We start from the raw sequence: 15,086 nt of genomic DNA, 5'->3' as shown, positions 1-15,086 counted from the left end.
ACTCTCTTTAGCAACTTTGTTGCGAGAGTATAAAAATATAACTTTTGAAAAATATTAATTTCTTGTTGTTTTTTTTAACAATCCTGCTTCTTTTGCGACAGACCTTGTATATACAAAGGTTAGATTCAAGTTGTTTTTTCGATAGTTAATATCCAACAACACGTGTTTTCTCTGGCTTCACAAAGCACTGCAAATAACAGTGTAAATGTGATATTCCTCTCAACTTGGGGGAACAACCATCAAACCTTTAATGAAATAAAACTCTGGAAAAAATCATATATCTTTCATAGTTATTGGTGTGTAGAAACGCAGCTCTCCCAACAAACAGCAATGAATTTGAGGTTATATGGGCTTCCTCGAGCATAAAACGTCCTATTTTAATTTTTTTTTTCATGTAAAAAATAAATATTTTATTTAAAGTTTCCATTGTGCAAAATAAATATTTTACGAATATTTTTTGAAACTTTCAAAGAAAAAATAAAACGTAAAAATTGTATTTATAGCGAACGTTTTTATAAAAAAATACAAAGTTTGATGAACATTACTCAATGTTTTGTTTTTTCTTTTTAACAGTTGTAATTGAAACAAAAAAGCCATCTTTCAAAACTCGATATCTCGAAAAACTGTGTAAAATTTTCATCAGTTGAGCAGTGCGCTAGAAATCTTAACAACTGACTTTGAAAATACAGTTTCGATAAAAACGCGTCTCAAGTTTTAAGTGTCTGTATTTTATTTAGCTTACTTCGAGCGCGCACCTTTTCAAGGCTGCAACTCCAAAACTATTACTCTAATCAACTTGACATTTTAGCACAATATTCTAGAGATGTTATAGATTTAAATAAGACAATAAAAAAAATAGTTTTTGAAGCCTGAGTTTCACGGCTAACCCCTTCATATATTATATAAAAAGTAGCATTTGCCAAAAGTATCACTGTATGCTTTTAGGAAACTCTTTCATTCCAGCAAAAGTTATAGTAATATTTCTTCGTTTCGATTTTAACAAATTATTATTGAACTAAATATGAGCAATAAGTCATAAGATGTCATATTTTGCAAATGTTATAAAAGGCGGTAGCATTTCACTCTATTCATTTCCATTTACTCTGCATTACTTACACTGGATTTCTATGTGATAAGGGCAATCGATATCCATTTGCGAAATACAACGCTTGCGTATGCTCACATAAAAGCCATCCATTTTGGGTTAACTGCGTAGACTTCTTCACTTTCTATACAAATGTTTATTTGATGAGCTGTGTGGCCTGCGCAAAATCCCTAAAAGGCAATCACATAATCTATGCACAGCAATGTCAGCAAACTCTTACACATCACACCGTCACTGAAGCGTGTCAGCGTGTTTGCCGTCTTAAATAGTTGTGCCAAGTTGCAGCAATTCACTGAACTGCCATTTTCTTTGGAAAATGTGGAACTTTATGAAATGCAGAGCAGCGCGTAATTAACAAAAAAGGCACGAGGATTAATTAAATGACTTCAACGAAATTGTGTGCTCTTCGCGTAATGTCAACACGTCGAATGAAAGTACGAAAGACTTGGATGAGCAATGGAAAAAATATATAAAAAAAAGCTTAAAGCAGAATGCAAACACAGCAAGTCACACTGCAACTGCACAATCAATATGCGCGCGAGAATGAAGAAAGTAAAAGTAAAACACAATTCAAGTAAATAAAAATTACGCAAGTTTTTTGCGCGTTTTCAACAGAAGTTTTGCACTGCAAATCTTTGCAACTGCTCGATATTTAACTCGCTGCTTGACGCACATCCACAACATTTCTGTAATCCAGCTTACTAGTGGGCAAATGACAGCTAAGCTGCTACAGATTGCGCTTGCAATATTAACTTAAAAACGAAAGTGCCACTTAGCTTCAACTACCAGCCATTTGCACTGATTATATGCAGACACACACACATACAAACACTCACTACCGCCTGCCAATCTAAATAGGTCGAACATATTGTAATTATAACTTGTAACTGCACTTTCGTTTGGGCGTGAATGTACGAGTAGTTGTTGGCGGGGGTTTCCTTTACCTTGTGACAAGAACCACTCGTCCAGGAAATCCATGGCGTTTGATGGATGCAGATAAATATCTCGATTATGTGTTTCAATTTACCTGCTACGGTAGTGCAGTTCAATATTTAGTTGACGCTTTGTTTAAACCAAAACTTTTGTATAAATTCGCACCAATTCAGAATATTTGGAAATTTCTTTTTTATTTTCTTGTGCTCACTTAGTAAGATCTAATTCTAATACATTCACTTTACATAATATGCCCGACGTAGCTCTTAGCCACTTAGCGATCGCATTGCCACTGTTGGGCAAGTAAATGAAACCTTCCGAACTCATTATGGGTTTTCGTCTGTTCGCATTTGCTTTGCTTTGTTGCGTATACGCAACGGGTGCTGCCCTACTGAATTGCAAAATTTTGGCAAATTGATCGATTGAATGGCTTGCAATGCTGGCGTTGGTGAGAAAAAGTGCTTGCCATCGATTTGCATATTGTTTCGATTGGCCTGAGGTCAAGCAATGCTCTGTCTGCTTACTTGACTGCCGGTGGGGATGAAGTTTGTGCAGGTTCTGTTATCACTGCTCGTTTTAGGCAATCACTTGCTTTTCAAATAAGCTTGTCATCAACGCAAAAAATGAAGAAATTAATTAATGCAAGCCTTTAACTGGCAAAAACAATAAATTTTAATTCTAAGTTAAACTTGTTGCAGTTTCATATGTTATTTTATATGTTATAGTATTTACAGACCTTGTTAATGCAGATGGTTTTTATACCTTGAACGAGGTAATGTACCTTAAGATTGATAGGAAATTTGTAAAACCTAGAAGAAAACGTTAGTATTCAACATAGTTCCATTCAAGGGTGATACACTGAATATAGCGAACCACCAATAGGCCTAAGTTTCGGTGCTCACCTCTTCATTCGTCGAAAATTTCTTCAACGCTAGCATTATTTTGAGATCTGAAAACAGGAAATTGTCGTTGAGGCTCAGATCTGGAGAATACGATAGATGCGGAAGCAATTCGAAGTCCCCAATTCATGGATTTTTATACTCTTGCAACCTGTTGCTACAGAGTATAATAGTTTTGTTCACCTACCGGTGTATATAGGTTTTGTATACATATATAAATGAACAGGATGACGAGGCGAGATAAGATCCGAGTGACCGCCAGTCTGTCCGTTCGTCCGTCCGTCCTGCAAGCTGTACTTGAGTAAAAATTTAGATATCTTGAAACTTGGTATGTGGGTTTGTTAGTACAAAAAAAAATTTCGAGTTCGTAGATGGGCGTAATCGGACCATTGCCACGCCCACAAAACGTCATTAATCGAAAACCTATAAAAGACCATAAGTAAGCACTAAGTTAAGATATAAAACTGTGATTTGTGGGCAATACATTTATGGAAAGTGTGCGTGCGCACCCTGTTAAAATGGATGAAATCGAAAGATAACCCCGCTCACTACCCATATAACGGTACTGTTCAAAACTACTAAAAGCGCAATAAATCTATAACTAAATATGCCAGAGATATTCAATTTTACCGCTCCGAGATGGTATGAGAGGGCTTTATGGGAACCGGTGTAAAAATTGGACGATGGGCGTGGCACCGCCCACTTTTTTTTTTTGAAAATACATATCTCGGGACCCGGCTGACCGATTTCGACACGTAGCATGCTTCTTAAATTGATATATCACAATGTGAAAATAGGCGAAATCGGATTACAACCACGCCTACTGCCCATATAATACAATTTTAAATTCCATTTGATTCTTTTATTCTCCAGTACACTAATCAAGAAGTAATTAATAGAATGAGATCTAATTTTGCAGTCATAATTCTTCTAAAGCCACCTTATGACCAGAAATGGTCCAAGTCCAACCAAAATTGATCAAGCCCCTAGGTACCGAATATGCGGATCGCAGTGCCTATATTTGAATATCGGTCAATGTGTCAAATTTATAATCGAAATTTAGAGAGGAAGCTTTTTAACAATCCTATAGTATTAAAAATGGGTTAAATCGGGTTAATACTTTTCTGAGCCTCCATATACTTGATATAAAGATTTTCGAACTTCCAGGTGACTTTGATTCTTGTAAGTTGCAAGAGTATAATACATCCGAAGTTAGCACTTCCTTACATGTTTTTACTTGCATTTCTTTCTTAGTCCCAATAGGCAACAATTAACGATTGATTAGGTTCTACTTTGCGGAGACGTTTCATTGTAGACACTCTCAGAAGCTGTAATCAAAACGGCAATAGTTACTGCTTTCTGATATGATATATATGTATGTACATATGTGGATGTATGGTATAAAGCACATATACATACATATAACATGGCAAATATGTACTCGCCTGTAGAGAGCAACCTTTGTTCAGAGTATGCGAGGCGACTAACCGAAGCAGGCAAACACCAAATAGTTATTTGTTGGCTAAAGAAAAATAGTTCAATAAAGCCAGTTATGTTTGCTTAACAAAATAGCTATAACAAAAACAATAGCAACTGTAAAACTGATTGCACTTTTCAACACAAGCAAATATTTCGGAAAACTGTTGAGTATTTCAATTTGTCACAATGCGTGTAACAACAATAACAAATCGTAAAACAGCAGTGAATGAAGTAACGATTGCCGTTGTTATGTTATGTTAGCAACAATAAACATTGACGACCATCAATGGCTGCAACAATGGCATGGCAACTGCAACATTGGCTGACAATAAAAGCGAACGCACCAACAATTGCCGGCAACTGCATTTTACTGCTCAATTGAAAATCACAGCGGCAAAACAGTAACAATAGGTTGGTGCGCGTCATCACTCTTTTTCCAAGCGCAGTTGCATGTGCACTGAACAGTTACAAATAAATAAAACACTGAGCGCGATAATAGAACGATAAAAATGGTTGCAACAATAAAAGCAAATACCGCACGGTATGCACAATTAAATCGAAGTCTGCGCTGGTGCGCGTTGTTTTTATTATTTTTGTATTTCACTCGATTAAAATATATTCCCTCTGGTACATTCAGCCCTGCTCATATGCGTTTGTTTTACTCCTTACTTTTATTTACTTTTTTCCAAAAAATATTCGCTTTTCTGTTCAGCCATTGTGTTTGGGGCTTTAGCGTGGCAACAACAATAAACTACCGTTTCCCATGCAACTGACTGGATACCGAAACCAATTTTCTGCCATAAGGTGAAAAAGTCGCTTGAATTTCTCCCGTCGATGGTTGCTCTTGCGCCCAAATAACCAAACTGCTGAGTTATATAATATAATTTAAAAAAAAAACGTATCATGCTTGCCGGATTTGTATATTTTAATGCTTAAAACCACTTTTTGCAAATTTCAATGTGAATCAAGCGATGAAATTTATTTTCATATCCTGAATATGTGTGCAACATTCAGTAGGAGTTGGAGACCCTTTAAGGGTAATCTGGTCTGTTTTTTTTTACATTTTTTTTCATAGAAAGTTTTATTCTACAATACATTTTTTTCATATCATGAGGTATATCGTGGAGTGTATAAACAAATTTTTCGGAATTTTTTGATGACATCTGTCCGAGAAATGGCTGAGTGAATGAGTTGCGATTTTTCACTGTCGGACACGAGTTCTCATGTTTGGATCATCTGAAACACAAAACCCAATTTATTCTTAAAAAGTACGTGAATGGTTAACGTCCCTATTATAATCATGGAAAAATGTTGATAAATAAAAAAGTAGTTAACGTTTTTTTTTTAATTTTTCCTCATGTTTTTTTTTTACATAAAATTTGTCATAACATTGTCAATAAATTATAAAAAATATAGGCGTTTTGTGAATATTAAAAAAAACATGTAGCAAATCGCTTGAGTAGTTCGATCGGAATCATGTCCGCCAGTTTAAAAAAAAGTGTGTTTTGAGAAAAACGCGTTTAAAGTTCGAGGTGTGCACCCCGAGCGCTCCGAACGTCGAGCGGTATTATTATTTTTGGGCCTTTTTCGAAATCTTCCAATGGTAAAGTGGGTTCTACATTAATTCTAAGAGTATAAAGGAACAGAAAACGCAAAAAAAAAAATGTTTTTGAAAAAACAAAATACCCTCCGCGCGACGAGCTGAGTTGATTTCGCTACATATGTATGTTCGTCTGTCCGTCTGCCTGTATGTATATACTTCAACTAGTCTCTTAGATTTTGAGATATCGATATGAAATTCGGCACACGTTGTTTGCTTCCCAGAAAGAAGCTGCTCATTACTTGGAATGGCCGATATCTGACTACTTCAGCATAATACTTTGTACGTAATTTTTTTTGTGGCACGATATTGGTTGAAATTTTGACGAAAACCTCACGAAGAATCAATGCAGTTTGCGACGGTGCCATATCGTGCTGCAAAAGCCAAAAGTTGTCGGCTTATAATTCCGGCCTCATTTGCGAATAGCTTCGTGTAAACGAGGCATCACACTCAAATAGTATTCCTTGTATACAGTTTGGCCGGTGGGAAGGAATTCGGAGTGCACCACCAATCGACAATCGAAGAAAACTGCCAACCTAACCTTGATTTTTCATCTGCTTTGACGTGTTTTTTCGTTCTTCGGCTCACTTTTGTCACGATTTGATCGTCTGCTTCCTGGTCGTAAGCACAGATCTAAGACTTATCGCCAAGAATAATACGTTTCATGAGATTCTGGTAAATGGAAAGCATCATTTCACAGACGTTAAGGCGACGCTAGTCTTCGAAAACATTAAGTGATTTTGGAATCAACCGTGCTTTCACTTTCCTTCGGCCCAACTGATCTTTCAAAATCACTTCCGATATTCACTGATCCTTTCGATATCCCAACGATGCCAGTTAGACCTATGACTGTTAATCGTCGATTTCAAAGCACCAGTCGCTTTATTTAAAGTCTTACAATCGCAGTAGTATAGCTGCCATTCAAATTGGCTGATCAAAATCAAATTCTTGTTAGAAATGCTTTGTATTTGTGAAGGGTATTATATTCTCCAGTGCAACCGAAATTAACGTTTTTCTCGTTTTTTTTTGTTGTTGGTAACCGAAAGTGGCTTCAGTCTGCCATTCGCTTGTAGCATTATTTAAGTTTACGTAATTTAGAAAAATATTGAAACCTTTCAGAAATGCACAAACGCCGCAAAGAGATATATGTATGTATATTAATTATAACGGTTAAATGTGCGAATGTTGTTGGCGGTAAAGTGAGAATGCTGTGAAACGAAACTTTTTACTAAGTATACAGAAAAAAAAAAACAAAAAAACAAAAAAATTAAAATAACAGTGTAAATTTCGTAAACCTCAATACCCAATGTTGCAGAAACCAAATTTAAACAATCTGTATAACCACAGCATTTATATAAAAACACGCTGCGGTTTTAGTGTTTCGCCGTTCAGCGAAAACGGTTCGCATAATAATAAACACCGCTTCCGGTTGGTTACAATTTGAAAAGCAAACTGTAACTTAATATACAAAGCAGCATTTGCGGTGCTGATGGCATGTAGACGGCCATATTTATGTTTATATATGTTTATATACATTAGGGTGAGTCAAAAAAAAGTACTTTGAAAAATTAGTTCTTAGACATCTGTAAGAAAGTGTCGTCAAGTATGACGGGAAGATCCTTCTTACAGTTTTCTATTTTTTTTCTTATTACCAGATAAAAAAATTCAAATCTCGTTTCCGGTTACTTAAAAAACTATCTCGTTTCCTAGATTTTGTAGGAAATTGAAAGCTTTACAAAATGTTTTCTTTCCAATTTTTCGTAAACTTAACTATTTAATTATTATTTGATTATTTTACGGCACATATTTTTTGGTATTCCTGAAAATATATATTTTTTTTGACTCACTCTAATATACATATGTATGTATGTTGGAAATCTGATTAGTAATTAGAAATCTGGGTGCCAGAGCTTAAAGGGGCAACCGGTAATGAGCTGGCCGACGAACTAGCCCGCTCTGGGGCAGCTTCCAGAACGATGGGGCCAGAACCATACATTGCGGTGGGATCCGACACTATAAAAGAGTTGCTTCGCACGGAGGAGAGAGCGGGAAGACAACAGCAGAAATGCGACATGCCAAGCTACTTCCGGAAGGGTACAACCTTGTAAAGTTTAAAGAAGTTATCAACCTCCTCCGATACAAATTCCGCCTTCTTGGCACTGCAGGCTGCGGAAGCACTTGTCCAACATGGGCATATTCTCTTGCGAAAACTGGCGGTTCTGCAACGTGGAAAAGGAAACTCCAGAACACCTGATTCTGGATTGCCCAGCAATTTACAGAAGCAGGCTCAGGGCCCTAGGTTCTATCTATGTGGACAGGGATCATATTACACCAGTCACGCCCAGCAAGCTCCTGGAATTGTGCAGAATGTAGGACCTTTTTCACCAGTTGTCGCAGTGCAAAGCTTCAATTTCTTTATCTATCTTCCGTTAGTGGAGCAAAAAAATTGCGCAAAAAATGTTTGGAAACACTAAATCAGCGATTTGTGAATAATTTTTGCATCACTGCTATTCATAAAAGTGCTAACCAATTTTCGATACCCAATTCAACTAGTGATGTATATTTTTGCTTTAAAACTATATCATATTATGACCACCGCACTGTTATTCCATTCCATATTAATAACTACTGTTATACATTTCATTTCCGTTTGGTTTGAATTTATTTGAATTCAAATTTCTTTTATATGTATATACAGCAGCCGGAAGCGTTTATTGCCCGAGTATTTAGATTGTATACGTACTATATATACATACGCCAGTAAATAAATAATTAACACACATACCAACGCCGATTGCTGTACTCTTGCATTGTGCATGGAAGCTAGCCAAAAAAGTATGATATTAAAATTTTTAAGCAGCCACCGCAAATTTCCTGAAAAAATCCAAATTTTTTGCTACTTTACTGTCAACATACATACATACGCTTACAGCTTGCGTATGCGTGGAAAAAACGAACTACAAAGCGTTGGTTAGTTACCCCGATTTCTATAGCATTAGGAATATGTTTGTTGTTTTTAGCAACGCGCGTTGTTGAACTCGCGCAAACTTTTTCTATTAAAATCAGCTTGCATTTTGAGCGAGTAGCATAGCTTTTAGCGGTCCCTACTGCCGTCACCGCGCAACGCTTGCATGCGACGGAAGTTGGTCTGCTGGTTGATCGTGTTGAGTAACCACCAAGTGGCAGTTGGAAATTATACACTTCTCCCAAATCCGCTACGCCACCTATTCCTGTTGCTCAACTGGCGGCGCTAATGCGCTTTTCGTTCACGCGCTTCACCCTGCACCCTACACCACACTACTTTCTATACGCTCTGCTTGCTTGTGAAAGCGCAAAATGTTAAGTGCATTGCATTTCACAGAACACTTACACTTTTTGACCACCGTACCCCTAACACACTGTGCGCGTTAATACTTACACCCACTGCTGTGCGTATTGGGTGCTGAGCTATTTTCACAGTTTGATGGCGTATACTTTGTCGAATATTATGAAATTATAACAGCCTTTAGGGCAACAATATAGTTTTCTGATTATTTAAAGTTGCTTTTGTTGTTACTTTGTACACGCGGCTAACTGAAAAGCTATCGTCGTATACGCGTCGCTTGCCTCCTGTCTCTATTCAGTTGGCCTGAACTTGCTCGCTGGTACATCACTGCGCTGCTGCTGAGGAGAGAAGTTGAATCTAATGGAAGCGTTCAACTTCCGCTCACGAGTCGTTAAAAGTATGCTTTTGGGCGAATGCTCATATTTTTCGAAGCTCCAGGCGTTGTTGCGCTCGATGGCGGAGACAGGGTATGCTGCACATTTGTGCCAGCAACATGCTTTTAGCGGCAGCGGCAGCGCAGTGGCAGCGTGCAGCGAGTTATTTTTAGCGAAAAATATTTGAAAAATTAATTATAGCGCGCTTTGACAACGCAAATGTGGAAGTCTGCTTATTTAAGTTATAATGTGCTTCCGTTTCTACGATATTGAAAATAATATGCATTTGAGTTTTGGTATTTATTTGAGATTTTGAGATAAAATTGCTCGGTTCTTGTTTTATTATTTTTTCGCCTGAATCGCTTGAAAACGGAATATGCTAGGCTAGATATATGCATTTTTATTGCAACAGGTGGCATCACACATGCATGGCATTTTTCGAATGCCTAAAAGTATGCTATTGAAATACCTCACATTCACCGCGTGTTGCCGTTGGCTTAACACATTGCATCGACATCGCTGGCACTGCGGTCTTTTCACCATTGCTTCCATTGCTTTACGCTGAAATTCGCTCAACATTTTTGTTAAGGCCGCCTAGGCGCAGAAAGAATTTTAAGAATTTCCCAGCACTCACCGAGCATATAGTTGGCACTAATACATACATATGTACATATATAGTACATTGTTTCGTTGCTTTATTCTAAGGCCGCATTAAAAGTTTTCCCAGTGCCCTTGCGAAGAGCGCTACATTCTCAGAATTAAGTTTCAGTTGTTAAATAAAGTACAAAGAACAAGCTACATTGTAAAAATGTCAAAGATGTACCGTTAAATATTTTTTTTATTATATTTTGTTGTAACAAGCCAATTGCAGTGGTATAACCACAAAAATATTTTGGAGAAAGTGCAAATATACCAATGGCGCACAAAACTAAGGGACCAACTAAAAAAATTTGATTTGAAAATTAAAATTTTAATTCGTCTACTGCTCAAATCAATGTTATTATTTATATTACGTACAAGAAAGTAATAAAATAAAAAAAAAAACATCAACCCTTTAGGTTAGGCTAGGTTAGGTTAATCTGGTAGTCCAATAAGCCACGCATAGACCAGTTTGGTCCTTTGCGATATCAGATAGAGTTTAGTGGCAAAGGGGTATAGCCATCCGAGAATTTTAACAGACTCTACGACCTTACTATAGATACCGCTTCTAATGTATCATACCGAGGGAACCTCAGATGCTTACAGCGTAATTTTGTAACGCGGCACAAGTGCACAAAAGATGCTCCATTGTTTCCCTGGTGCCCTGCTCTAGACATTTTCTGCAGTCTTCTCGATCTGTCAGCCCGATCCTGCGACCGGTGTCGCCACCAGACAGTGACCAATTAGTATTCGCATCATGTTTCTACGGTCTTTTCGTTTCCGTTTTGCACAAAAATTTTGCAGTTTTGCACCCAGGAAGCTCATTCCATCGGGTTTTGATTTTTTTTACCATGCTTCTGTCGAGATCGTCGTATAGACAATGCATGCGCTTCCCAATGTTGATCACGTTTTTGGATGTTAGCCGTACACCATTCTTGGTAATCTCGTCCATTAATTCATTGCCCTCGATGCCCTTGTGGCCTGGTTGATTGCTGCTTGGCTGCTTACGTGGATGTTAACTCTGGATTTGGCGGTAGCTGCATTATAGACCAGATCTGCAAAGACGTCAGCTTGAAATATACTGCGGTGGTCTGGCAACTTAAAAGGTTGCTTTATGCCTAACTCTGGACAGTATATTCCGGCACCAAATCCATCGTCCGTAGAGCCATCCGTTTGGCTGTTTTGAGTATTGCGCGTAGCTAACATACTTTTATGCCAGACATCTTTTCCTATGTCTACTTTGAACTTTACTTCTCAGTTAAAAAAAAACCCTTATAGGTGTTTGCCCAGCCGCCATTACCCATCGCCTAAAGGTTCTATATGTAAATTCTCCTGCAGTCAATAGTCGTCCTACGATTTCCTACGCGGTTTTCAGCGAAGAGCTTTATAGGTAGCAGATTTAGTACCAGTTCAAGAGCCGCCGTTGGAGTTATTCTTAAAGCTCTCATTATGCACAGCGCAGCGAGCCTCTGAACCCTTTTCATTAGCTATCGGTAGATGGATTTCCGTACGCCTGTCCACCATACTACTGCAACATAGAGCAGAATTGGTCTAACGACAGCTGTGTAGCACCAGTGTATTAGAGAGGGAGACAGCTCATAGGTTGTGACGAGCAGATACAGATGTAGGCAGATACACGCATATAAGCAAAGCATTTCTTACACTTTCTTCCACGTTGTCCTTCCACAGCAATTTTCTGTTCAAGACTACCCCAAGGTACTTGATCCGGTCCTTGGAGAGAGTTGATTTCCATTTATAGAAGGGCACTTCCAAAAAGGATATTTTTGTACTTTCTTGTCATCCGTTTTTTCCCGGTTCAACCCCAAACCTGCTAGCGTTGCCCAGTTCTGGACTGTATTGAGGGGGGTGGTCATAATACTGCTAATCGTCTGTAGACACCTAGCCGTAATTAAGATGGCAATGTTCCTTAGAAGAACTCTGATCGGTCAGTTTGTATGGTAGCTATATGCTATAGTTCGTCGATTTGAAGAATTTCTCTGTAGATTGCATCATTGTATTGGACAATAACCCACGCCAACGTTGATGATGATATCCCGTCAAATAAAAATTTTTTCTAAACAAACACTTTATACCGATTGTTCAGTTTATATCCCTTGGTGGTCTGATATCGGCTGTTCCGACAAATGAGTAGCTTCTTGGTGACAGAAGGAAGGAGAGCAAAGTTTCAGATTGATAGCTCAAAAACTTAGAGACTAGTTTGTATATATACAGACAGACAACTGATTATGGGATCTCTGGAGTTTTTGAGTATGACTTAATACATCAAAAAAAGTTCTGATACTCAAATAATTTTCAAACCACTGGGTGACACTGTATAACATCAGATTCATTTCGGACTAAAAATGTAGGGAAACTCACACTGCACCGCACACAGTGCATCGCACAATTCCAAGTACATGAAAAGTGAAAAACAAAAGCGGCCAAAAGTAAAAACGAAATAAATGAGAATTCGTTAAAATCTTGAGCATAATATAAATTTTGCATAACCAGCACGAAATGTCGTCTCAACTCGTCTCAACAACAAGCTTTAGTCATGTAGCATGCGCAGCAAAAAAGAAGCGACGTCGTGTTTAACTTGAAAATTTTGAAAACAAAACTTGAAATAATAAAAAGAAATAACGAAAGTACTCGTTTTACATGCAAAAGTTGCACAGAGAACAAAAATATTTATCTTTGCACATAGCAAAGTTCGTATACATATATCCAATATATGTAGGTACATTTGCACAGATTTGCATATGCAATATGCATCCTGTAGCCGAACACACTCGCATTGAAGCAGAAATTTACTACTTTGTTTTGCAACGCAACATTTTTTTTCAGTGAACTATAGCACATAATTTTCTTTGCTTTTATTAATTTTTTACAAATTTTGCAAATACTATTTTATGCGACTGCTTACCTTGTCGCATATGATAATTATGGCCCCCCCTCACGTGTGAACAAAACTAGTAGCGGCGAAGCGGCGTAGGTCGCAGTGTAGCGAGTTCATTGGTTTCTCACTGCGTGGTATTCACAGCCGTTACTCATACGCCACCGTGTTCACTGCGACATTTGCTGCTTACTTGGAAATGTGTGCGCACATATTGTTTGGCAACTGCAAAAGTTTCGTCATAACATTCGGTACATTATGTGACATTCTGTGGCCCTGCCATTGGATTGAGGTTTTTGTTAAAAAAGTGGCAAAGTGTTCGGCGTAAATACTGGTTGGTGGGTTGCTTAAGGCTTTCATCATTGCTTATTTTTCATTTCATGCGAAAAAAATTGAAAGTTTACCAGAATTTTTCGCTGGGTCGTACCATAGGTGCAGAGCGCATCGACGCATTTATAAAAACGAAAGTCATTGTGTATTTTGCCTTGCTAAACGGTTGGCTGCCAAATTTCCATGTTATGCGTGATAATGCTAATTTTTGGTATTTTTTTAGGTTATTTTTTTAAATTCTTCCTGTCTGCAGCTGCTACCAAACACTCTTTGGGCAAAAGTTCAGCATTGTCTACTCGAAAAATTGCAGGTTGTACGAAACAAGATAAAGTGCGCAATGCTGATGACCTTCACTCCAATAAACCTTGACACAGTGGGCTCATATGAACTTTTTTTTTATAGGAAAACTAAAAATTACGAAGTTCCTACTTTTGGGAATTAGACCTTTTAAGTTGACTGTCGGTCTATGTTGGATCTGACGTTGAGATTTTGACAACTTAAGACCTCCAGATAACTTATCCTGCTAAAATCTTTGCTATGAGGTCACTGGGTTATGTTAGGTGATATGCCTGAACCCAAGAAAGAATCGCACTTGAACTGATTATGATCAGTCCTTAGTGAAGCTAGATCTAGATCTGCAATTACTGAAATTTAAGCGTCTACTTAGGCGTTCTGCCAGCTCCATTAGATCTCTAAAGCTGTGCGATCCAAGATTAGGTGATGTGCTTGAACCCAAGAAAGGTCAGTCCTTAATGAAGCCAGATCTAGAATGGAAATAACTGAAATTTAAGTGTCTACTTAGACGTTCTGCCACCTCCGTTAGATCTCTGAAGCTGTGAGATTCAAGGTTATGTGATATGCCTGAACCCAAGAAAGGTTCGAAAGGAGGATTATGATCAGTCCTTAATGAAGTCAGATCTAGAATGGAAATAATGTAATATTAAATGTCTACTTAAGCGTTCCGCCAGCTCAACTGGATCTCTAAAGCTGTGAGATCCAAGGTGTTTTAGCCTTGATATCGCAAATGCGGTGCAGTGAATAAGAAAGTGTTGAGCTGTTTCTACCTCGTCTTTTACAACGGGCATCCGGCAAGATTTTTAACCTTACCAAGTGGACCGTGGAAAATCGCAAGCCTCACAGTAACATGCTGAAGAATAGCGGATCTCCATCTCCGGTTTCCAAGTCTAGCAATAGCGTAATAGCAGTCGGGTCTACATAACCGAAACGGACGCAGACTTTTATCCGAGCAAGGACTATTAATTAGGCAGAATTCTGCTGCTACAACAACAACAACAAGTGATTTCTTTATCAACTCCTCACTTTTACAGTTGCCTACGATTTTATTACTTAAACTAGTCTTATCCAGAAGGCAACGGACGTCCTTGTTAACCTCGAGGCCTCCGTCAGTTATACTTGTAATCTCTACAATTATGTCAAGCATAAACTTGCTCAGGGCGAAAAGTTCGCTGGTTTTACTGCATTAACTTTAACTCAGAAGAATCGTGACCC

General features: G+C 38.0%; 2 protein-coding genes across 6 annotated transcripts in view; one reads left to right on the top strand and one right to left on the bottom strand.

The window, feature by feature from the left end:
* The window catches only part of LOC105231695 (glutamic acid-rich protein), a 38,493-nt gene extending 36,161 nt beyond the window's left edge, over nucleotides 1-2,332 (bottom strand). The window contains exon 1 of one of the 4 annotated variants that reach the window (XM_049448577.1): nucleotides 2,050-2,332. In XM_049448577.1, the coding sequence (XP_049304534.1) occupies nucleotides 2,050-2,083 (34 nt within the window). In that variant the 5' untranslated portion in view covers nucleotides 2,084-2,332. Of the gene's footprint in view, nucleotides 1-1,116; nucleotides 1,507-2,049 lie in introns of those variants that run through there. The other 3 variants (XM_049448579.1, XM_049448578.1, XM_049448576.1) reach the window with 3 other exon arrangements.
* The window catches only part of LOC105231666 (trichoplein keratin filament-binding protein), a 122,559-nt gene that overhangs the window by 36,788 nt on the left and 70,685 nt on the right, over nucleotides 1-15,086 (top strand). The window lies entirely within an intron of this gene.

The sequence above is a fragment of the Bactrocera dorsalis genome, chromosome 2 (assembly GCF_023373825.1).
Source record: "Bactrocera dorsalis isolate Fly_Bdor chromosome 2, ASM2337382v1, whole genome shotgun sequence".
Taxonomy (NCBI): Eukaryota; Metazoa; Arthropoda; class Insecta; order Diptera; family Tephritidae; genus Bactrocera; species Bactrocera dorsalis.
The sequence above is the reverse complement of the archived record's forward strand: the minus strand, read 5'-3'. Positions and strand labels throughout refer to the sequence as shown.